Source organism: Prunus dulcis, chromosome 2 (assembly GCF_902201215.1).
Source record: "Prunus dulcis chromosome 2, ALMONDv2, whole genome shotgun sequence".
Lineage (NCBI taxonomy): Eukaryota > Viridiplantae > Streptophyta > Magnoliopsida > Rosales > Rosaceae > Prunus > Prunus dulcis.
In genome coordinates this window covers 18,462,759-18,487,480 of record NC_047651.1, presented here as the reverse complement: position 1 = coordinate 18,487,480, position 24,722 = coordinate 18,462,759, and the positions used below count along the sequence as shown (strand labels likewise).

The window sequence follows — 24,722 nt, the reverse complement described above, 5'->3', positions numbered from 1 at the left end:
AATAAGTGGTTGGACTTTTCATTTGAGACAGTGTGAAAGAGTTAGATATCTGCCTCAGAATTAGTAAGTTGGATTGGAATCTTTGGATCGTGGGTTGTCGTTTTACCACTGCATATCTCGGAGGACCTTTTTTAATGCAAAATCTTTGACTGCTCTACCTTTGGAGCACGCGAGAATAAAAAACTTTAACCACACAGACACAGACATAGCTGTGCCTAAGTCCACCATGTACACAAGCCTTCTTCCCTCTTTGAAAACCATGTGCCTCACAAGTGTCTTCTTCGATAAATATGCTCTCTTCTCCTTAATTCGGTGGGAGTGCCCTTCCATCGAGCCCTTGTCACTAGCTGCATGTTCTTTTGAGGATTCCGTATTTAATGTTTCAAGTTCCAGTCTCAAATCCTTGGAGGTTATGGATTGCACGGCTTGGAAAGTTGAAGTTGGTGAATCTGTGAATCTTGAATGTTTTACCCTCGTTTCATTACAATTTCCGCTTGCGGAGATGTACCTGAAAAAATCTGATAACTTGAGATATATCGACATCTATGCTCACCACTTAAAAAGTATTTTGTTAGTAGGATGCCATCAAAGTGTGAAGGCCGCAATCTGGACTCCAAGTCTACTTTATTTAGATTTCAGTGGTTGTGTGAGTTACTCCAATTTTCATGTGAAAGCTCCAAATTAATGTTGGCCAGAATTGGACTTTGGGACCTTTGGGACGAAGAGATATCCCCCATCGATGGCCCGTGGAAACATTTTCCTACCCTAAGAAATTTGCTTAAAGAATTCGGTTGCCGCAAATTATTATCTCTCATTCCTCGTGATTTTAAGGTATTTATATCTATGCCTATATGCTTGCTAAGTTTGGTTTTGAATAGTTTTCAATTTTTGTACATATATAGATAGGGTAACTTGCAATTTTAGCGTCAATTTATTCTTAATTTATTCTTCAACTAATTTAGAATTTAAATTAAATTAAATAGCCAACTGCGATAAAGAGGGCGAGTTGAATGGCTAGTCAACTGAGCATGACCAATCAACCAGCCCTCTCTATCCGGCAACTAAAAGCTAAAGGTGGCTTGTGTTGTGTGTGTATATTGTAAGTTGGTTGTTCAATTACTCCTTATGAATTGATGGTTTCCTTGTTTCTATTTGTTTGTTGTGGATGGTGCAAGGATAAGAGAGGGGATTTTGGAATTGGAACTCAGAGTTCTAGCTTTAGATAGAAGTCATAGACTTGTTTCTCTATTTTCTGTTTTTTAATTGATTTTCAATGAGAGTAACTCTCTCTACAAAATATCTATTACAAGCTTAATTGCCCACTTGGCGGTTGGCTTACCTACCAAAAGGAAAGGCTAGAAATAGGCAATACACATGCCACCTATGTGGCCTCCTAATAGCCATACAAACAAAAACAGCAATATTAAAGTTTCCTACAAAATGGCTCAAACTCAATTTTCAGAGAATTATTACTAGAGTTTCCCACAAACGTGGCTCAATCTTTGTTTTTGTGCGTCTTACTGAAAATTTTGTAAAAAATAGGTGTATTAAACATGAAAAATACGTATGTATATATATAATACATTATTAAATGTGAACATGCTAGAATCTTTATATGGGTAATAACTCTGGAAAAGTAAAAAATGAAAAAATAACAATAGATACTCGATTAATGGCCTAATAGTAACGGATAGGGCTCTTGAACTATGGAGAAATTTAATTAGGACACCAAAACGATTTCACAAAAGACTCAGTAAATACAAATTAATTATTTTGTGGAACTTTTCTATAATTTTTTATACTAATTAATAATTAAAATATAATTAGAAATTAAAGTAATTCAAAAAGGCTAAGATATTATTTAATTACATATATTAAATTAAAGAAGTAGGCCAAAAAACAAAAGTAGAGAAAATAATTATATGTTTTTTTAAATTTAAAAAAGAAAAACAAACCTGTCCCGACGAAAGTTCGTCAGTACAGGTCTATGCCAGCGAAATTTCTAGTATTAAATTTTCTTTTTAAAAAAATATAGCCAACCGGCTATACTCTTTATAAAAAATTTTTTAAAAAAAGGGCGCGGCCAGCGCATAGGTGCCACGTGTCAGACCAGTCAAGCCTGGCGGCTGTACTATTATTTTCAGAAAGGAAAAACGAGTAGAGCCGAGCGTCTATACTATTTCTTTAAAAAAAATAAAAAATAATCTAGTATAGCTATTCGCTATACTAGAGCGCATATGCGCCACGTGTCAAATAGGAATAGCCGTTCGGCTATACTACTTTTTGTTTTAAAAATGTAAAAAGGCATATAGACCGGCTATACCATCTTTAAAAACAATTAAGAAAAACTGAGTATAACCGTGAGGCTATACCTTTAAAAAATATATATATTATTTGTATTTAATAGTATGTGAGAATTTTGTGTATAATACATGAATTTTGTGTCTTATCAAAATTTTTGTAAAAAATAGGTGTATTAAACATGAGAAATAGGGTAATAACTCTGGAAAAGTAAAAAAATGAAAATGGGACAATACATACTCGAGTAATGACCTACTAGTAATGGAAATTAATGATTTTGTGGACTTTTTCTATAATTTTTTTATACTAATTAATAATTAAAATATAATTACTAATTAAAGTAATTTAAAAAGGCTAATATATTATTTAATTACATATATTAAATTAAAGAAGTATGCCAAAAAACAAAAGTAAAGAAACTAATTATATGTTTTTTAACTTTTTTTTTTTTCAAAAAAAACCTGAACAGGTGTATGCCGGCGAAATATCCCGCATTAAATTTTCTTTTTAAAAAGGTATAGCCGAACGGCTATACTATTTATATATTTAAAAAAAGGACACACCCAACACACAGGTGCCACGTGTTAGAAAAGTAAAGCCGGGCGGCTATATTATTTTTGAAAAAAAGGAAAAACGAGTATAGCCGTCAGGCTAGACTATTTCTTTTATAAAAAACAAAGAATCTAGTATATCCAAGCGGCGATACTATTTATATGCCCAGTGCAATTGTAGTGACAGTGGTGGTTTTGGTGGCATCGACTTTGTTTTTATTTTTGTGTGTTTACGGATTATGTATTTTCCCCAACTATCATCAGCAGTTGTGTCTCGGCGTTTGATCTCCATTACTGTCAATGGCTCTTCCAAAATTATATACACATGAAAATTAAGTATAAAAAAATATATTGTACAGGAAAGTTGAAACTCTTCCTGGTGCTTTAGCTTCACACGAGATCTAGGAGAGCAGAAGAATGAGATTGAAAACACATCTTTTCTGTTGTATGGTCGTAGCAGACACCTTCAAGCAGAGGCAGCTTATTGTTTATAGCATATACTCCTTTGTCACTAATCAAAATAGGATTTAACAAACCAAAATGGACGCCATGTACAACAGTTCAAAAAGAATTTAATACAATGGAAATCTAAAAATCAAATACATATCTTTGTAACTTCCTTCTTCTTCTATATAAATAAGAAGCCCAGATCTTCCTTCTTCTTCTTCATCCAGCAGTGCCCCCACTCATCAATTCTTCTTCTTCATCCTTAAGAAGCCCAGATCTTCCTTTTTCTTCTTCATCCAGCGGTGCCCCTACTCATCAATTTCTTCCTCTTCATTGTCGCCGGCGTCGGGTTCTCTTCTCCATTTTCATTTTGTTTTCTCACGCGTGCCTATGTGTTCTTTTGACAAAAGGATTTTTTTTTTTTTTGGGTCAAAGGATTTTGTTTAATACTCACAGTTTCACCCACACCCCACGTGATGGCTGGTCATATCGTTTTGACAAAAGGATTTTGTTTTGTTTGTCTTATTAAAAGTAATAATATTATAAGTTTAAAAACCAAGACAAGTGGAAGTATGTTAAAAGTAATAATATTATCATTTTTATGTTATTTAAAATATGTTTTAAATTATATATATATTGTTATTTTTAAATTTTTATATATTTTTTAAATTGCAATATTCACGACGTATCATATCCTAATTTTTGAAAATTTATCGTATCTCTGTGTCGTGTCGTATCGTATCCGTGTTCGAGCTTCTTAGGACTTAACAAACCAAAATGGACGTCTTAATACAATGGAAATCCAAAAATCAAATAAATACCAAACAGATTCGGGTGAAGTATCAGTAGGGGTGGGTACGGTTCGGTTTGGACCGGTTTTGGGGAAAAATAGAACCGGATTTCGAAAGTACTGATCGGTTCGATTTGGACCGATTTTGTTTAAAATCCATATAGAAATCCGAACCAACCCAGACCTGTCCGATTCGATTTGGTTCCTGCAGTTTCGGTTTGGGCATGGGCCCGACCTACCCAAAATGTATTTATATACTAACATACCCCAAATTTATATACTATCATGCTAACTTTTTTGTACCAGCATATATAGCATGTATTTAACATAAACTCAGCATATAGCAACACTTATCATTATACAAAGCATATAGCACATTATCATTATACAAAGCTTCATTTCCAACTAAATGATAATATCAACACTTAACTAGAAAGCAACTGAAAAACATAAACCAATTAACTAGACTTAGGGTCAGTTTGGCATTGCTGTGTTGTGAAAATAATCGCTATCAGATTTGCTGTGAGAGAAAGCAGTTTGGCGTTTGGTAAACTTTTTGTTATAAATGTTGTTGGTACTGATTCCCGCATAATTAGAAAATGATTGCCGTATAATCATTAAACCCAACCCCTCTTCAAAACTGATTTCTGCATAATCAGAAAATGAAAGCACCTCATTATCTGCTTTCCCTTATAGCTTTCTCTCACAGCAATTTTTAATAATAAGTGATTTTCTCATAGTTTACCAAACGGGCTGGGCTTCCCAAATTTTTGTAAAAATCACTTGTCACCCCAAATAACCAATGCCAAACAGGCACTTAAGCAAAGTAAGAAAATAAAGAGTTTCAAATTGCAGTTTTGACAAATCTGACCTCTGTTCAGTTTTTAGCCTTTAACTTTCAAACCACTAGCCCAATTTTGACCTTTTTTGCATCATTGGATTCAGCACGAAAAAACAAAGAACCCTATGCAAGCCAATTTCTCAAAATAGTTGCCTATGACAGCAGTAATAAAGCAAACGAAAAACTTAAAATTTGAAAATCTGCAAAACTGAAAAACTGAAAAACTGAACAGAAAATCTGTTATGCACTGTCAATTAATCAATTAATAAATTTGAATGCACAACCAATTAATAAATTTGAATGCACACTAGTGAATCAAACCGAAACACCAAACAAAAGCCAACTACAAGCTAATTACAATTTTCAATGTACATGACACAAACAGAACATAAGTCATAACTTCTTTTTTCCTCATAAATCTCTACTTTGATTGATGCCATAAGGAAAGCTGCAATCAACCAAATCTAATTCCCTAAACAAATAATGAGCAGAAATCTTGATTTATACAGTCATGAAAGTTTGATATAATTCCCTAATTCCACTTTTCTTATCTTATTTTTAAGATCTAAAAACAACATAATAACAGGCATACAGTAATCTGAATTTATGAGTTTTGGGTTGAGTAAATAATCCAGCCAAAAACGCTAACAAAGATTGAAATTTTCAGAGAATAAATCGCTCAATAAAAGTAAATAAAAATGCAAACAGAGATTGGAAATAACAATATTCAAGATTAAGCATTTACAGAAGAGTGAGAAATTCACCTTTGGTAGAGAGAGAGCCTTCAATGGAAAAGTGACGAGAAGGAGTGCGCAGCTGCGTCAAGGGGAGAAAAAAAAAGAGTGCGTCTGCTGGAAGCTGCAACCTACTCCAGAAATATGGATGATGATCTGCACGAACTGCTGATGGAGGACATAGAGATGGTCAGACAGAGAATCGAAGGGGGAAAAGAAACAAAAAGAAAAAAAGAAAAAAGAAAGCCAGAATCGAACCTGCTTGCGTGACGACGGCGCGACGACTGAGAGAGCTTCGGCTGCGCGACGGCTGAAGAAGAACAAGGATGGCTGAAAGAGAGGTTTCACGTAGAGGAAAAGAGAGGTTCGGCCTCGCAGATCAGACAGAGAGAGAGGAAATCAAATCGAAGAAGGAAGAAAGAAACCTAAGTTGTGTTTTAGTTGTGATGATCCTGTGTGTGTGTGTGCGTACAGTAATATTTTAGACACCCAATACAAAACAGCCCATGTTAACTATATATAAATATATATAATATAAAAATATATATTAATTAATTATATTGGACCGGTCTCTTGTAGTAGAAAACCGAAACCTAAAGCGCTCTGAACCGGTCAGGTTCGGATTTGACTCGATTTTTTACTTTTTTAATCAACACGGTTTTTTTTTTAATTTTTTCAATTTAATTTGATTCGGTTTTGCGGTTTTGCGATTCTAATGCCCACCCCTAAGTATCAGTGTCCCTGTAAATTGGAACAAAACAAACCCATGAAACTTCATATGAAAAAACTTAATAATCTAGAGAGAGAGAGAGAGAGAGAGAGAGAGAGAGAGGTACCCACTGTATCAGAAAGGAGCTACGGCGGCTTCGGTTGTTTATAAAGAAAACTAATTTTGTTTGGGTTTGGGTTTAGGGTTCAGGCTCTTTGGTTGGTGTGGCCCCTTTGTGTTCTCTTGGTTGGTCTCTTCTTTTGGTTTTTTTTTTTTTTTTTTTTTTTTTGGTCAGAACTCTTGGTTGGTTTGTTGACCTTGAGGTTGTTTTGTTCTTTGGGCTTTGCCCTCTTTTTGGTTTATAAATTCATTTAATTACCCCCCCAAAAAAAAAACAATTGTTGAATAAAAGATGAAAAATATAGAATAAAAGGGAGTTTTGGTTTTCGGTTACAAGATTCATTTTGTTGAGCTATGAAGGAGGCTTGTTCTTAGAAATTACATTTTAAAGAGAAAAACGGATTAATGCCTAAAGAAAGGTAAAGAGCCTTTTCAATGGAGGTGTAGGTTTATTTGAAGTTGTGTTTCCATAGGAAGGCAGAGGACCAACTTACAATCACACTCACATGCAACTCAGAGGCCTACAAACACTTACAAAGAATATGATATGGGAACCTTGGTGCACCTGTTTCTCAACATTTACTACCAAACATAATTTATTATTTGGGAAATATTGAAGAACAAATGAATGGAAAATGACCAATTTCCTGTATCAGAAAAAAAATAAAAAAAAATTTGAAAGAAAGAACTAAAAGATTGTCAAGTAAACCAAACATGACCCAATTTCATCTATGGTGGTGTAATTACTACTCTCTTGAAAATCTTAAACAAGAGTACATAAAAGAGAACGGATACACAGCTACTCATCCAAAAACCCTAGTACATTGTGTGAGAGATTTCAGGTAGACCAATTATGTAACACAGTAAAATCCTAAGTTCTGAACCTAAAGCGAGTTTCTACTTCAGTAGAGTTACAAAGTGCCTAACCCTAAACTGGAATTTAAGACGCCGAGTCCGGCCTTCCCCTTCATCATCACATCACCATCACCCTCATTTACCACCAAAGTTTGTATTCTTGAAAATGGAGCAAATAAATTGATTTCTAGTGTACACAAAAAGCTCCAAGCAGATATGATGTGATTAGGAAGATATTAGGAAATCATGGAATGAAATGGTCAAATTCCTTCCTTTTTAAGATTGGGGTGAGAACAAGAACGCTTGGTAAGGGGAGGGATTCTCATTGTAGTTTCTTCTATCATCGTTCCCTTCCTGATCTGTTAAAGGTAGAGGTGGAAAATCCTCATCTTTCATCTGATAATTCCTCTGGGCCACTGATCTGGCAAAATAATCAAACTCCCCTGTCAAGATAATAGAAAGCATCACAAAACAATCCCATTGAAGAAATGATAGGTTGAAAATAACGAAAATAAAAAAGGAAATTGCTCTGAATAAAATCTTAAGAAGAGTTAGGCCTTTGAGACACTACCATGGCACCCAGAACCACCAACCACCAACCACCAAAATCCCTCCCCCAAAAGAAGGAAAAATACACCTGAACCAACTACCTTTGGAGGTGGGGTGAAGAAGGCTGATCAGGCGAAGATCGTCGAGCAGAGCCACCATGAAACCTTTGTTCCTCAAATACTCCACTCATCCTGTTCCCCTCATTTAGCTGTGAAACTTCATTCAATCCTGAGAAGCCCACTGGTCCAAGAGAACCAAACTCAAGTTGTTCTGCAGGTGGCCCATAGCCAGTATTATGGTCATAAGGATACAACATGACAACTGATGGAATGGAAGGTCCATTTGATGACACCCCACTGGGGTTCATGGCTGGTAGCGGATACATGCCATAAGCAACATTTGTGGAACCACTCTGTGTAGTGTTTGAGCGGATAGGACCATTTTGAGATTGATATGAAGGGAATGAGTCCTGCCTATGTGAGCTCCATGGCCTTTCAGCTCGGCTGTCACTAGCTGCCAAACGGTCTGCTCTTGAATTTGGCTTCTCACCTTGGTTGCGACTGTGGTTGCGGCCAGAAGCTCGTGACTTTGAATTAGTATTCCAGTTTCCTTCTCTATCACCATGGTGATCATTTCTTTCATAATTGTAATTCCCCCTTCTTGTGCTTGAAGGATGCCGATCCCGTACAGTAACCTTCTGAATTAATTAAAAGGGGATAAAAGGGATAAATAAAACTGCAGCAGTATGTAAGTGATCACCTAAAGCTGTAGTGTTTTTGTTTTGGGTAAATCAAGAGAGGTAAAATAAAATGATGGAAAACTTCTTTTCTACATCACATTTAAATAAAGCCTAACTTCTCAGAAACCAAGCACTGGTCCAACAGACAAGATTGGTAGGTGCAACATGCTTAATGAAAAATAGAACTCCAAAATAATCAGCCGATAAGGAACAGGTATATGTTATCTTACAGGATTTGGCAGGTAGGTCCCAGTCCCACTGCGATATCTTGGAATCTCTTCGACATAACGTTGATAAACACTGGCAGGCCTGTTAGAAACAGACTGGAGAGGAGCAACAGGAACCAGTCGAGGCCCATAACCCACAAGCTGATTGAAAAGATTCATGTTGGCTGAAAGAGGTCTCCCAGGGCCATCCCAAGGAAATCGTCCTTGTAAGTAGACAGGGGGCACCATAACTGGTGATTGATAAACCACAGGTGAAGGATGCCGAGAATTTTGGCAAATACGTCCATATTGCAAATTCTGCCAATGACTTGCAAAATCGCTGTGTAGAATGTCGGACTTATGCTCTGATGCCTCAATAGGAGCAGCCCTTCCAATAGAGTTAGAAGTACTTAATACCTCAGGCTGATCAGCTCCCTCAGATGAATCAAAATTCTGACCAGAATCACTATTATCCGGTCCCTCTTCTCTACTAAATTGGTTAGCTGATACATCTGAAGTTCCTGTCTCTGTTGAGAAGTAATTATAAGGAAGCATTGTAACAAATGGAACTGGAGGCCCCGTAGGATAAAAAAGCATCCCAGAATCATTTGAAGCTCTCTGTCGTGAACCAGGACCTAAGAGCACTGGAGCAAATGGTATCAACGAATCTGATCCACTTGTCTGAGATGGTTCAAAACCAGGCATTTGATGCCTTGGAACATGCAAAGAAGCAGTGGGTTGAGATCCTGTGCTTCTTTCTACCATTTCGGCACCTAAAGTCGTAGGTTGATTCCAATCTCTGTTGTCATCATCTGCCTGGGTAGATGAATGTTCAGACACACTCTTGCCTTTCCCAAATGCAGCAGACGGCGCTGCTGAAAGAGCAGTTTTCCTACCCCGTTTTTCCCTTGTTGACTTTGAGACCTTTGCTGATGATCCTTCCCAAGAACTCTCAGAGGAGGTCTTACTTCTCACTGAACTTGTATAAGTTGCAGACCTAGAACTCACAGTTCGGTCATCAAAGTATACCTCATTTCCTTTGTTATCTTGATACTGAAAATTATCCACATGATCTTCCCTCAATTCATCTCGGTTTTCTTTAGGCTTTTGTTGAACTCGAATAGAACTTCCTGAGGTGCCTACCCGAGATGAAGGATGAAAGTTATAACCAGCTGAAGTTGACTGTTGCTTATCATCTTCCTGAAGCAATTCAAAACTTCCATTTTCAAGATCAAACCCACCAGTAGAGCCCCTTTCCTGCTGATGCCAGAAATCATGATCAGTTTCACCTGAGTTCATTTCCACAGATCCAAAATTCTCATTACTAGGTTCCACTGAGTCTTCAGGATTCGAAGACAACCCCAAGCCAGGGAAATAAGGGGCTAATGGCGATGGGACAACACCTTGGGGAAATTGCATATTTGTTCCCCAAGGAGTCTCAATCATGGGAAAATTTGTGGGAACCATTCCACCCATATTTCTCTGAGCATATCCCATAGAAGCAAGGATGGATGGTGGGATTGGAAGTGGTAGGTGACTCGAAGCCAAATTCAATGGAAGATGGACTGGCCCATTAAAACCATGAGCTGTAGAAGATGCCATCATGTTAACAAGATCTTGCTCCTCCTGGTGCATCCCTTGTGTCCCCGAAATAGAAGCATAATCATCAGCAATGGCATTCAATCCCGATTCGTCATGATAGCTATTTGAATCAACAGTAGCATCAAGGCTTTGACGGGATGAGATGTGTCTAGCAGATGAAGGATCATCAGTTGAAGATCTAACTCTGTGGCTTGCCATACTGTCAGAGTCCAGGTTTTTCCTCCTGCTATTATCCAACCTTGTCGAATAAGTTTGGGTTTTCCCACTCTCAGGGGCTCTGTTGCGTCTACCTTGAGAAGAAACTTCACCATACGAATCAGTAAGCTCAGGACTAGAACGTGTCCTTGCAAAAAGAAACCTCCCATGGAGGTCATTCACCAAGTTATCAGGTCTAGAACTTCTCTGACCTTTATCAACCTTTGCACCCAGATTGGAATTGGTTTCCTTTCTAATCTGATCAGACGCCCTAGCAGTGTTTGTGTTCCCATGATTCTTTTGGCTTTGAGCATGAGTTCCAGTAGGCACATCACTGTTCCCGGATGTGCTTTCTAAAGGATAACTACCATGCTGGGAGGGAACACTAAGTGAGCCAAGCATCCCGTCACCATGAGTACCACGACCAGAGGAACTTTCGTTTTTTTGGTCGCGTGAAATGTTCCTGAGATTCTCAGATCCATGTAAGTGGTCTGGATTTGAAAGTCTCATGCGCCTCAAATCGTTTCGTGGTGCATCAGGTCGATGACCACTCCCATGTCTATCCCAAGTGTTCAGGAAAAACTGATTTACTTCAAAATATAGATCCTCTTTGGCACAATCAAGCAACCTGGCCAGCCTTTTAGCCCCAAATGCAAATGCACTGCGTATTCTGAAGAAGTTACCTGGAAAATATACATACACAATATATAATAACACCCAACAATGCGAACAGATAGGAAATCAAGCAAGACAGTTACACCTTACAAACAACATTAAAAAAAATTAAGGAAAGACAATGAAGTTTACATGTATTCACACCAAAAGACTCTTTAGGTGTCCTATGAAATAATCACATTCTCTTACACATAAGACTTTGTGTCTGTCATTTTGAATGAGCCCATTTTCAACTTAACATGGATATTGTTGCCTTCCACATTATCAGCTGTTTTCAGTTGTACTTTTTTTTTTTACTCCCATAAAAACCATAGTTTCATCATCTTCTGTTCTACTTACAGGAAGAAAAAAAAAAAAATCAAAATCACGTTCTTAATGATTTGAAGTCCAAATTTTTTATTATTTATATACACATAATTACTTCCAAAATAGGAAGCATACTGTTTCACACTTGTAAATAAGTAATGAGTGCGACCAATTAATTAAACAATGTATTCCAAATGTTGGCCAAAAAACAATGGAAAGTAAATCTCTTAGAAACAGTGATGCCAAAGAATATAGTTTCAGAACGGCATACCTTTACTAACACTACGTCCCAGGTTGTTATTGATTCGCAAAGGATCAATAACATTAAAATGTTTGGAAACAAAAGGCTGGCCCTGATTTTCTTGACCGCCAGGGAAAACAGCATACACTGAGCTACAGGCATCAAGAAATAATTTGCTCAGTAATAACTCTCCACCATCTTTTCGAGGAGGTTCGGCTGCGATATAAACAATAACAAATTTAAACAGGAAATTGTCAAAAATTGAAGGAAAAAAAATGGACGCTTGATGGTCAAAAGTTTACTAAAGCAATTAATCAATACCAGTTACATCTGGAAGTGCACTAATGGGTACAGGACCCCATAGGCTAACACAACAATTGTCCCAGTCAAATTTACTAAAAAACTCTAAAAAACGATACAGGACCTGCACAAGCAAAATAAACCATTCAGATGGATCCACAAACAATAATGCCAATATAATACACCAACTTAACCATAGCCACCTCAAGTGGTCCAGCAAAGGAGTTGTTGAAAACGTGAAATATGTATAAAACCAAAGTTTCCAGCGCATAAGTTGAGATAAGTCCATGGTGAGCACCCAGTATTCGGCTCTCATAATAACACCAGGCCTTTATCAGAATGATACTACGCTTGAACAAATGATTTTGATTTATCAAATGATCAACCTGCAGAAGCAATTAATACAATTAGTCAAGGCATACAAATATTAACGTGGTTTACAAATGTACCATTTACCTCCTCAAGGAAACAAAGGGTGCACAAGCCCCCCAGCTGATTGAATGATATGTCTACTACAATGTTTTCCACAAGGCACTTGATTATCTTCACCTGTAGATATACAAAGAGAAGTATTATGGTTAAATCTAGTATCAGAAAAGCAAAATTAAAATATAAAGAGAATCAAATATAGACAAAAACTAATGAACATTGCCACAACAGAATCTCAAATAAAGGTAAAAATGCTAATGATAATAAGAGGAACATACTTCTGCCTGAATGTACTGAACCTCTTTCACGCGGAATTCAGCATTCTCGTTCTTCTCCTCATTCTCCAGCATATCACGAACCTGATGGGCCCATGTGTCCTTCAAATTTTGAGTCTTACTGAAGGCTGTCAGGTCAATATCTCCATCAGGCAAATACGTCTTCAGGGGTACAGATCCAAAAGTGAACACCTGGACATAATCACAAACATTTAGGTCAACGAAAATAAATGCATAAATAACATGAAACACAATAAATATGCACCGATTCAACAAGTTAACAAACAACTTTTCATAGCATAATCATCAGCATTGGGTCCAATTTTGTCACAATGAAAAACATGCTAAAAAACCCACCAGTGGACCTCATTATATGTCACTTTCCCAAAAGCCCACAAGTCTCAAAGTTCCACCCTGCCTGAGGTTATACACATCTCTCTGATCCAATATAATTCTTGAGTGCCCTTTAGTTCTTGTTAGCTCAAACTACAAGACTTATGCAATCATCCTTCTGCGGTCAGAACCTTGAACATCTTAAAAATCCTTAAGTTATTGGTTTCTACGCATTACCATGAAAATATTTCAAAATTTACCTGTGGTATCCAATACCTAGATAATGCAATACAACATTGTAACGTGTTTTTCTTTTTCTAACAAAATGAGAATTCTATCAGAAATTGAACATGTACTTACAGTTATTAAAGCAAACAAAATATACATATTAATAAGTATGTCCCACCTGGCAGGGGAAGCACTTCATTATGAGCCGCTGAACATAATCGGCGACGGCATTTCTGCGCTCCTCGGAGGGTGGATTGGGCTGAATGCAGGCAATAAGCTCTGCAGTTCTCTCTTCCGCCTTCAACCATCGCTCTGAGTCGAGAACTCGCATTACCGAGGCAGCTTCATTGGGCAATAGGCCATTCGGCCAAAGCCCACTTGGTGGCTGTGCCCACCCCTCATGTTCGCCCATGCAAGCTTAAACTTTCCCTTCACTTCTACACCAAACAATAACTCTTCCTTTTACCCCAAAAGTCCCAAAAGCAATACAGCAAAGCTGAATCTTTCCCCAATCCCAAATAACAATGGCAACTAAAATACAAAAACACAGAAATCAATTTTTTGCTCTAGGTAGACCCTTTCTTCCGAAAAAAACCAAAAGGAAACCTTCGGCTCCAAAACTACTAATAACCCAAATAGGATTTTTCCTTTTTTTCCCCTTTAAAGTTCAAATTTTCATTTGCTGCAAAAATACTAACCAACCTTTGCGTATTTCAGGAAACAAATATCACAAAATAGAATCCTACCCAGTAGTTAAAAATCTAAGCGACAATTAGAAATACAATTAACATTAAATTAAATCCCCAATCTGATGAACAGGGAAGAAACCCTAGAAAGCCCAGCGGACAAAACCGTGGGGGATGATTGGGAGATTGGAGAAACAAAGAGATGGGATTATAGGAACCCTAGAGGGAACTGTGCAATAACAATAGTGGGGAAGTGTCGGCGAATCAGAAAATGAGGGAAGTACAAGCTTGGTGAGGGAGAAGAAGAGTAACCAAGGAAGGAATGTGGGCAGAAAGTTAGGGCATTTGATTGAATGGGACTTCAAGTTTTGATCAAAATTAGGTTTTTTTTCTTTTTTTTCAAAGAAGGAGAGAATTTGGATTGGAGGAGGTTGTCAAGTTGGGCTGCATTTGTGAGGGGTTTTTGAAATGAAAATTTATTGGAGAAGAAGAGAGAAAGAGAGCATCCAAAACAAAATATAAAAAAAATTTGATTATTGGGGAAATTAAAATTTTTTAAAATTATATTTTTTTAGGGGTATTTTTTTATGCGGTTTTTTGAGCGGTATGACCTGGGCCAGTAGCCTGGGCTTCAACCTAGATTTGGTTTTAATTGGACCATGGCCTCATCAAAGTGAAGGGGAGTTGCTATAAACACCCAAAAATCTCATCACTGCATTTTTCATCCAAGAGAATTTCCGAACTTTCCAATTTTAGTCTATCATTTCTTTTTTTTCTTTTTTTTTTTAATGTTCTTGACTTTTGAAAAAAATAAAAAGAGGAAAAGAGAAAAGTCATGACCAACCAAGTAAACGTCAACATACACCCATTTTCGATGAAGAAATAAAGAGCATTGCTATCTTTATGTCAAATGAAGGCTGCCATAGTCTATATTTCAAATAGAGACTAGTGCAGCTTACATTTTCACGGAGGCCAATGTCCCTCATCCAAGATAACCTTGGCACCAACCTCTCATATGGAAAAAATCTATATATAGAAGACCCAAATGTCATTTCGGTTGGTGGTCATGTAATATTATTGATTCAATTTTCAAAAGAAAAGAGGTTGATATTCAAAAAAATAATAACTGTCATTTTTTTAATTTGACATTAACAAGAAATTGCTGGTTCCGCCGCCATCACATAGAAGCGATGGGCTAGCCATGAGCTTCTCAGTTTTAAAAATAAAATAAAAATAGGCAAGTGTAAAATTAGAAAGCCAAGAAAAAAATTTAGGTGCTGGGTGTAAATAACAATTCCCAAATTGAAATTACCATGCAAGTCGAACATCAGCGAGCCTATGGTGGCATAATGGGCCATCCCAAAAAGCCCACCCCAGTGACCAGTTCGGCAGAGCAGGTCCCTTCTTCTTCTTCTTCTTATTCAATCCCCCATTTTTTCGGGGGAATTGCTGCTGGCGCTCAAAAAAACTTCTGGGTATTTCAGACAAAGCTTGTAGCTTTTGCATGGCTAAACAGGTTTGGACTTAGTTATGAAATTCAAAAGCAACTTCTTTCTTAGAGTTTTATCAAGTTTTAAACTTTAATTAGCATATACTCCCTTGATCAGTGTATCTCTTCCTGATTTCTCATTGTATTGCCTCGAAACACTTTCATGGCCATATGAAAATGTCAAATTTTGGGCCTGAAGGCCTATATTTCATTCTTTGTTTTTGCTCAAAATATATTATGGATTCATTTTCTTCAACTTAAATATCATAGCCTGCAAACTCAAATTTCCGTATGCGTATGGTAATTTTTGTTTCTGTCATTATTGTTATTATTGGTCTTTGCTTGATTTGCTACCGCTAGCAAAGATGGTTATTATTGTTACTTTGGGAGGATACAGAGCTAGTGGTAGGAATGCTGTTTATTTCTTAGTTCCAGATGGAAAATTGGGAACTATGGTTGTCTAGGCAGGAAGAAGGCAAATGTTATCAGCCAGTGAGAAAGCTGGCAATGAAAAGTTGTATAAAGGGGATCCATGCATATACTGATTACAGGGCTGGGTTATGAATCAAATATAATAGAGTCTTTCTGTTTCCACGTTTTTCTTTCGAGTGTTTTCTAACCCTTCTGCTTTTCATTCACAGCACCATTCAAAGAACAAGAAGTGCTTTGTTTGCGACAAGCAAAAGGATGGCTAGAGAGGGTGAATTACAGTTACTACATTTACTTATTGATCTATTTGCTTTGAAGTCATGTGGCAGGAATGCTTCTTCCCCTCCCCACCTTTGGCTAAGTGTTGAAGAGGAAGTTCACTTTTGACTCTGATAAAATGTGGAAATGCATAACAACGGTGGAAGTTCACTTTGGTAATGTAAGTTAACGATCAGCTTTCGTCCATTTTGTGGTGGTGATGGTGTCTGAAATTATCTTGTGCTTAGTATACTCCTTGTTTTGAAATCTGTACCCACAAAAGAAGAGATTAAATGAAAATACTTTACAGTAGAATTTGAATACTGTACCCACAGTTTAGTAACCTTTTTTACCAACTCTTTACAACAGGGACTGGAGGATTTACATAGATACAGAGATGGTTAGGAGGTAAGAGATGTACACGACAAAACAGAGAGGGCAAATTAAATCCTCTACTTATTTTCATATGAACATCTCCTATATGCATGTAGAAGAATCTAAGCAGAATGGAATTAAACTCCTGTGAGTATCTCCTTGGTTGCCAACCCGCTGCTCTCTAGATTATTTTCATGGTTCCATGAGTGTGGAGATGGTGAAGTAAGTAGTGGCCACAAGAGATTCCTCTGTTTTCTCACTTTCCGAACAACCATCCTCGTGTGTTGCCTTAGGACTCCATTCACAGCCTTTAGATAGTTGCTCGAGTCATGGTCTCGTAGGATTGTACCTTCTGAACCGTAAGCTGTGGGATCACTTAGAGTTTCTAGTGGATGTGGGGAGTTCAAGAAAGCCCTAAGTAGACTTGAAGAGAATCCACATTGGGTCTTGTCCAAAGCATAGAGGGCACACCCCAGAGGAAGTAGAGGGTGTGGAGGAGATGAATTTTCGTCAGGTTGGAGAATGAATAGTTTACCCATGGGAGAGTATAATATTTTCTGCATAAAAACACAGTGAATGAGAAAACTTGCTTGTACTTCAAATTCAGTAGATAGGTTATCTATATCAAATTCTACATTTTCCTATATCTTTTTATAAAGCCTTTTGATTACATATGTTGGTCCTTACAGATTCTGGTCTTAACTCTACTCTGTGCACGAATAGCATTCTTTGAGGTTAGAGTGGGAAATGACAGATGAGTTTAAAGCCATAACCCTATCTATTTTTTGGTGGACTTCGATACTTACATTTTTTATCAGACAAGGGTGTGACCGAAATGAGCCATTTAAACGCTTGAGAAGTGTGGCCACATGGTTAGGGTAGTTGCAGGAGAAGGCTCTAGGGACAATATCTCTATGCATCATCACGGAATGGATTTGATTCTCATCCATGCCCAATTGGTCAAGTATTTTCTGGCCTCCGCAGAACACAAATGGTGAGCCAAATGTGACAACTGGCCGAAGAATGGAGGGTTTTACAAGCTTCCTACTCAGTAGCATCAAGTGGACTAAAAGAGAAAGGCTTCCTCCAAGAGAATGACCTGTAAATTGAAGTTTTGCTCGCTCACCGTGTTTATTCAAGTGGTCGATTATTTCCGGCATAAATTGCTCGTACATTCCCTTTGCTGCTTCATAGATTCCTCTGTGAACAAGTACATCTGTCCCCTGTACAAGGACATTGGGTTGTCAGTGGTTTCTCAATTTCTTTCCTTCTGCAACATTAACAAGTGGGGAATCCGAGTCTATGCTTACCTCAAATTTGGTGGGTTCGAAGAAGAGGTTTGCTTGCCAGGAAGAGAGGGAGTCGGAACCCTGCAAGCAAAAATAATTTGCATGTTAAGTATTCAGCAATCTGCTGCACACTATCTCTTTGTTTCAGAAATCAGAAGATTGTGCCACTTGAACTCTGCCTTTGTAATTCATTAATTGGATATCAAAAGACCTTGTAGAGCTATTGCCAACTGAAAGTAGAGTTAATGATTTATCAAACACAGATCAAGTGGGATCAAGGGCTAAGACATTACCTGAATCACAAAGCAACGAGTATATGTACTGGAGTCATCACAAACAAACCATTCACAAGGTGAGGAGTGGAGTGACTGAAGGTCCTTTGCTGTTTCTTGTTTCTCCCTTTCCCCTGCTGCAACCATTACTGTCATTGTCGATGCTGCCATGGAAACAGCCACCTCTGGTTTATAGATTCGAGTTGAGCTCCCTCCTTCCTCCCGTGAATTCTCACAATTTCTGCCTGAATTCTCACCATCACCCTCATGCTGTGATTTAGACCCAAGGGGAAGGCTATCCTTATCCCTTGAGCGCACATAAGACGCAGCTGAGGCAGCAATATTGTAAGCAACAGATGGACGGATTGAACACTTCTGCTCGGATTCTGCCGCTTTCTCTGAATTGGATTCACTAGCTACTTCGGCAGCTACAGGTGCACAAGTAGAGTCCTCATCAAGTTTTGCTTTGATTTCATCTGCCTCGGCTTTCTTTTCTAATGAAGATGTTACAAACTGTAGCGCATAATACCTCTTCAAATCATTGGCCTGCACATGCATTAGCAGTGTGAATTTATTTCCTCATGCTTGAAATATCCAACTTCTGTTTCACTATAAATTTTTTATGTATATGTTATGACTTCTGAACCATGCTGAACAAAAACGTACCTTGATCTGTGGGATCACATAAGCCAGGTTGCACAAGAAGGCTAGCTGAGAAAAAAGCTTGGTATCAGACCATGGTACTCTAACCAAAAATTTTGAGAAAAATTCAGGACTAATTTCTCCATCATCTTCTTCTGAAGTATAATCCACTGCACAACCTCCTTCCTCTCCACCACATTCACAATCACCATTTTCACCGTTGACACAAAAGTTGTCGTTTGTGCCTTCATCTGCAACGTCTTTTTTCTGCCTATTCCTCCATTTACTTCTTATTTCCACAAGCCTCTCCACCCAATTGGCTCTTTTTCTCTCCTCATCACCAGCACTCCCCTCAGAGTTCACCACCGTATTCATGTCCTTCTCCTCCTCTACGCTCATATGCTTACTCGTGTCTGGATCAAACAAGAATGATCGAACAGAGTTTGGGAGAATGGAAGTCGAAAATTGAAATGGGAAAATCCCCATCGAACGGCTGTTTTTCAGTTTTGGTTGTGTTGAAGCAGCATGGATACGATTAATGCAGTGACAAAGATGGTTATCCGAATAAGACCTCCGGATAGCAGCACGGTTGTAAAGGTCTTGGCTAGAGTGTGACCGCCGGAGACCATTGTGCTCTTTGAAGATTTCTGTTCTCCTGGAGGAAGCCGGAGAGGTAGGAATAACCAGTGAACTGCATGCCATGGTTGCACCAAACTACAAGCAATGAAGGTTCACTTCCTATGTAGGGATGACTTGCCTGGAAAATATTTAAACTCTTTTAGCCAACAATTTGTAATCCATAAGAGGATCAGATGTTCCAGAACTCCTAATTGTTTTTTAGCCGAGTTCCTGAAAGCAAACGAACATATGGCAATGGAGTTTTATAGAGCTCCCCTTCTAATCAGCGATCTTCTCCTTGTTAACAACGAAAACATTATGAAACTACCATTTTGTGCACAAGGCAAACTACCAATCTTCATATAATGCAACTTTGTGATAAGCCAAGGTTGAGGGGTTTAAAGTCATTTGGCATGCGAATTAGACAAAGCATGGCTAAGATCTTGACAAAGTAAGACATAGTAATATTCGAGAACATAATAAATCCATTATGCGTATATAGTTTAGCCTTTTACTATGATCTTATCGTAAATCCAATGTTAGCATACGTATTTAAAGTTTGACCCTCATAAGCATATAGTTGAGGAATAAACCCCCAAGCCTGAGGACAATACTGTCGTGAAAAACCATGTAACTTTTTATGCCTAAAACGAGATTGCATTTGAGCAAATAGTATTCTCTACAATGTATTTTCTTCAATCTTGTACTTGTATGTATACCGTGTTCAAATTTAATCGTATTTCAAATGCATAATATTAAATTGTATCTACTCATTTAAAATACATTACATGTAATATTTCTATGCTTATTGCAATCAATGTGATCTTCTTGTTAAAACTCAAGTTCATTTTTTAAAATTCATCCATTCAAATGGGCTATCAAAAATAAATAAAGAAATGTCGGTTCTCTAGATTTGTTGATTTTGTGATACAACTAAAAATAGCATGTCTTAGGTTTGAGGATTGGCACCGATTGAATTCACGTATTTTCCTAAAATAAATAAAGAAATAAAAATATTTATAATAAAAAATTCCACATCCAATCCAAATGAACCCTCATTGAACATAAAGCAAGAAGTGTGGATTTTCACATAAGTGTCACATATGAAGGTGATACCAAATTAAAACCAACCATAATTTCTGTCTCTGTCTCTTTCACTTGGAATTCAAAAGGGTTTGGTTATTTGTTGTCAATTTCAATGGCTTACCTTGGCTCACCCGATTGACAAGAATCTCCTCACCGACCTTTAAATTGTCCGCCTTGCAGTTGCAATCTGTTTGGGGATTGCAATTAAATTGTTTTTTTATAATCACTTTTTCCTCTAACCTACAAACCCATAATTTTTGTTTGTGTTTGAGATTCTAGGACATATCTTCTAACCACTCTCCTCTCTCGAAAGCATCGTAATTAAGTTAATTAACAGAACTTAGAGCCGACAGTCTTATTAAAACTAGCTCACAAGACTCAAAACTCTGATTAGCTCCAAAACCAGAAAATACTAGAACTAGAAAAGCATCATAAGTTTGATCAAATTAAGGATGTGACAGATGATATGACACTCAACCATACCCTCCCCAACCAAACTTTCCTATCATTCATGACAAATTAAATGACTCAAAGATCCAAAAAAATATAACGATTTTTTCAAAGATTTCTGTCTCTGATTTGAAAGGAAATAACCCAAAAGAAGACAAATCAACAAGAAATTTCAAAAGGGTTCCCAAAACTTTTTCTAAGTAGCCCAAAAAAGAACCCAAAAATGAAAATTTAGAAACAAAAAAAGAAACCAAAAAGGAAATATGAGTCAAGTGGAGATATATACCTCAAAGAATTAACCCTACCCTTCACATGTCTTCCATGGCATCGCATTGTGAAGGAGATAGAGGACTGAAGCTGCTGGATACAGAGTCAGAATGCAGCTATAGCCAATTTGAAAATGCCTGAAAATCTGTGGGAAAATGCAGTATATGCAGAGAGTGAGATCTGTTTTGGACTTGGTGGTTCAGAGACTTCTTCTTCTACTTCTTCTTCTTCCTTGTGCTTTGTTTTTCTGAGAGTAAGATCTGGCTTTTACTATAATTAGAGGTTCCGGTTTGAATATGTTAAGGGGTTGTAGAAACAGCCATGAAGAATCTGTTCACGTGGACTTTACTTGAGGTGCTGCCACCTTTGAACCAATTTCTTATGGTCGAAAATACCCCTATGAATTTTTTTATAATATATATTTTAATTTTTATAAATGGGGTCGGTGGCTATTATATATAATTCACAAGCCTTACATATTGGTGATGGAAAATTTTATTTTCATAAAATTGATTGAGAATTACATGTTGATACAAAGATATATCAAATCTTAATATGAGAAGGAGTATGACTAATGTTAGTTCCATAACTGTTACCGAGAATCTTATTTTGTATCATATATATCTATTACATTATACATCATAGAATTCGTCTAAACAAACAAATTTTTGTGAAGAATAAATCAATCTAAAATTTACAAATATTTAATCAACCTCTTGCAGGGCAGGTGTGTTCGTCAACATGATCACTTTTTTAAAGGATGCCTATTAAAATTTATTATTAATAGTAGAAGATGAGATCAATAAATATGATACAAATCTCTTAATTAAAATCATGCTTATGTTATTGATAGTCTAATCACGTTTGAGTTGTGAATTGATCATTATGAATCTCCATTGTACATCTTATGCTATTTTACCAGTAGTCCTTAATGATAAAAAAAAATATATATATTAGAACATCACATTCACATATCATATTCCTTCTTATTTTGGTATATTTCTAAAACAAAATAAAATGTGTAAAACCAAAAAAGAAAAGGAAAAACATTTATATGTGTAAATATGTATGGTAATCAGGGTTGTTTTTGTCAATTAATGCTATACATTCTTTTGCACCTGGAGGGATGGTGGTGTCATAATAAGATTGAAACTCCTCCTCCTCCTCATAAACACCTTTTGTCCCAACTCAAGACGGTTGAAGCGGAGTGTCTCATGGGGACAGATGTGCGGTTGCATGAACCACCCAACCCCAGGAGCTTACACATTTCGTTCACCCGCTCAAGCGGTGTGCGGCCACGTCTCGCTTAACGGAACTCGTTTATATATTCTTTCTCTCTCTTCTATGTTGTATTAATTTGTGAGAAAAATTAGGTTTTAAACATAATTAACTTTATTAATTAGTTTGTAAGATATTGAATATTTTGATTTTAGTTTTAATATGGCCTTCTAAAAATACAAGAATACAAACAAAGTCTCTTATAAAATGTCTATAATAATTCCACCACATCATGTGATGTGGTCGAGATGCAGTAAAATATCAGCTCCAAATATATATATTTTTAAATTGGAACAACAAATTTCATAAGGATGCAAAATGACGTTCATAGATTTCGATTACAAGTTGCGGATGACTTTTCTTTAGCTCCGCGTACTTAACGCTTGAAGCAAGCTTTTCGATGTTGTTTGTGATCAACGTCAAGGCTGCGTCGATGATCTGCTTGTCGTTATGATGGTGGCCGAAGGTGTAGGTCGCAAGTGAATTGTCCCAGTTGAGGTTGGACACAAAGAACTTCTGGCACAAGTCTCTGAGATGATGCACCTGCTACTTTTCAGCCACTACAAGGAGTGTACGGGCCGATTGCTGGTCAAGGCATATCTCGGCCGTGTAGAGATAGTCGACAAAAGCAAAAAAAATTTTGGGGTGGCCACAATTCGTAGATATGGATTTCTTTTGTCTCATTCCCAAGGATGGCTCTGAACACCGGAGAACGGCTTGCCTAATCGAGTGCAGCGAAAATAGATATGGTTCAAAAAAGGAATTCTAAAGTGTACATTGGACAAAAACCAGGTAGAATAATAATATTTTCCCAGGAACAAGTGAAAAGCTGTCTGCATATGATCAACAATAATTAGGAGCAAACATTAAAGCAATTATGAGGCTCATCACACAAAATGTAAAGTTTGGACATGGCAACCTATTTTCCAGGAATAGTCAAATAAAGTAAAGCCACCAAAATGCTTGAACAAAAATCACTGCTCAAGTAAAGTAGCAAGTTGGCGAAATGGGCACTGACCAAAACGGCCTTATTGGCCATAGCTCGTGCAGGGGCCTTGGGATGGCCGTCGTCCGCGCCTAACAGAACGACGTCGGTGAAGAAGGTTAAGGGATCCCGATTGGACATCGCGAGAAAAGCGACCTTAGCCTTGAGGTCCTCGTAGCACTGCCTGCAGGCGCCGGCATCTCCGTCGTAGTTGCCCTCGCAAGATATGCACTTCATGTTGCGGTGTTCGAAGACAAACAAAAACACAGAAGAAATTTCAACAACATGTAATTTCATTTTCATCCATTCATCATTTATGCTGGCTTTTTAGCTTCATCTCCATGCTTTACTTTTCCTTTCAATTACGAGATGCCACTGAATTATTCGACTCCTTTTCTTTTATCTGGAAGGGGCCCGCCACTTTGCTTTCCATGTCTCGCTTAAGCCTAGAAACTATCTCTCCTTTATAAATTCTATTTTTGGTGAAGAATAGTTTTTGTAGGATTGGGCCTTCAAAAGATTGGGTGTGTAAGTGGCACAGTGCTGCCCTACTTTATGACCATATATTTTTACTTTTCTTGGGCCATATTTGGGCTTTGATTACCAGACACAGAAGATCTGTAGGGTTGGGCTAGATTTGGGAAAGTTCCTTTTTTTTTGTTTTGGTCGAAAAGATTTGGGAAAGTTCATTATCGACTTTCGGGTAATGAGAAAACTTTCTCGCCTCGTGCTTCCTCATCAAGTCACTCGATCACTTTATCAATGTCTACTTTTTAATATAAATAGGAGCGATCTGATTCAAACATTATATCTCTTTCAATCTTATATAATCTCGTTGTAATCGTCTCATGTTTGTAACAAACATTATATTGGGACTGTCAAGAACACGTATATAAGATATACTATGTGGCCATACTACAATGCCTAACCCTGACTTTTGAGTGGCCCATGACCAAAAATTAAAATGAGGCCCATAATTTGCCTTTGTATGTAATCATAGTTTAACAAGAAAGAAAAAAAAGATTCTACACATGTATTTTACTTTGAGGATAAATATAGTTGTTGAATTGAATAAAATAACAAATGCAAACTGTCATATAGTTCAACCAAAAAAAAAACAAACAAACCATCAAACTGATTAATTGCATATTTGTTCAAGATTTGAAGTGATT

At 37.3% G+C, this 24,722-nt stretch overlaps 1 protein-coding gene and 2 long non-coding RNA genes across 7 annotated transcripts; 1 reads left to right on the top strand and 2 right to left on the bottom strand.

The window, feature by feature from the left end:
- Positions 1-5,623: 5,623 nt before the first annotated feature.
- On the bottom strand, positions 5,624-6,135 carry LOC117619941. The gene is made up of 2 exons (XR_004584640.1): positions 5,923-6,135; positions 5,624-5,832 (listed from the first exon to the last, which is right to left on the bottom strand). It is a non-coding gene; the product is annotated as an uncharacterized LOC117619941 (long non-coding RNA).
- Positions 6,136-7,197: 1,062 nt separating this feature from the next.
- LOC117617891 lies at positions 7,198-14,602 on the bottom strand. 4 transcript variants are annotated; one of them, XR_004584444.1, is made up of 9 exons: positions 13,605-14,600; positions 12,869-13,057; positions 12,618-12,710; positions 12,365-12,547; positions 12,183-12,285; positions 11,892-12,077; positions 8,867-11,322; positions 7,920-8,594; positions 7,198-7,791 (listed from the first exon to the last, which is right to left on the bottom strand). XR_004584444.1 is itself a non-coding variant. In XM_034347496.1 (9 exons), the coding sequence occupies exons 1-9, from the start codon at positions 13,836-13,838 to the stop codon at positions 7,782-7,784; spliced, it is 4,050 nt and encodes a 1,349-aa protein (XP_034203387.1). In that variant the 5' UTR covers positions 13,839-14,600; the 3' UTR covers positions 7,198-7,781. The 4 variants fall into 4 exon arrangements, 3 of the variants coding, with proteins under 3 accessions (XP_034203387.1, XP_034203388.1, XP_034203389.1); XM_034347496.1 differs by having other exon boundaries at positions 7,999-8,594; XM_034347497.1 differs by having other exon boundaries at positions 7,999-8,591.
- A 929-nt stretch (positions 14,603-15,531) lies between these two features.
- LOC117619846 lies at positions 15,532-19,770 on the top strand. Of its 2 annotated transcripts, XR_004584631.1 has the most exons (3): positions 15,532-15,628; positions 16,243-16,469; positions 16,658-19,770. It is a non-coding gene; the product is annotated as an uncharacterized LOC117619846 (long non-coding RNA). The 2 variants fall into 2 exon arrangements; XR_004584630.1 differs by having other exon boundaries at positions 16,243-19,770.
- Positions 19,771-24,722: the final 4,952 nt, after the last annotated feature.

Coding starts and splice junctions, on each gene's coding strand:
- LOC117617891 (XM_034347496.1), bottom strand. CDS start 13,838: ATGGGCGAACATGAGGGGTGGGCACAGCCACCAAGTGGGCTTTGGCCG. Junction 13,058..13,604: donor TGAAGTGCTTCCCCTGCCAG/GTGGGACATACT, acceptor GATTATGTCCAG/GTGTTCACTTTTGGATCTGT. Junction 12,548..12,617: donor CCCTTTGTTTCCTTGAGGAG/GTAAATGGTACA, acceptor TTGCTTCTGCAG/GTTGATCATTTGATAAATCA.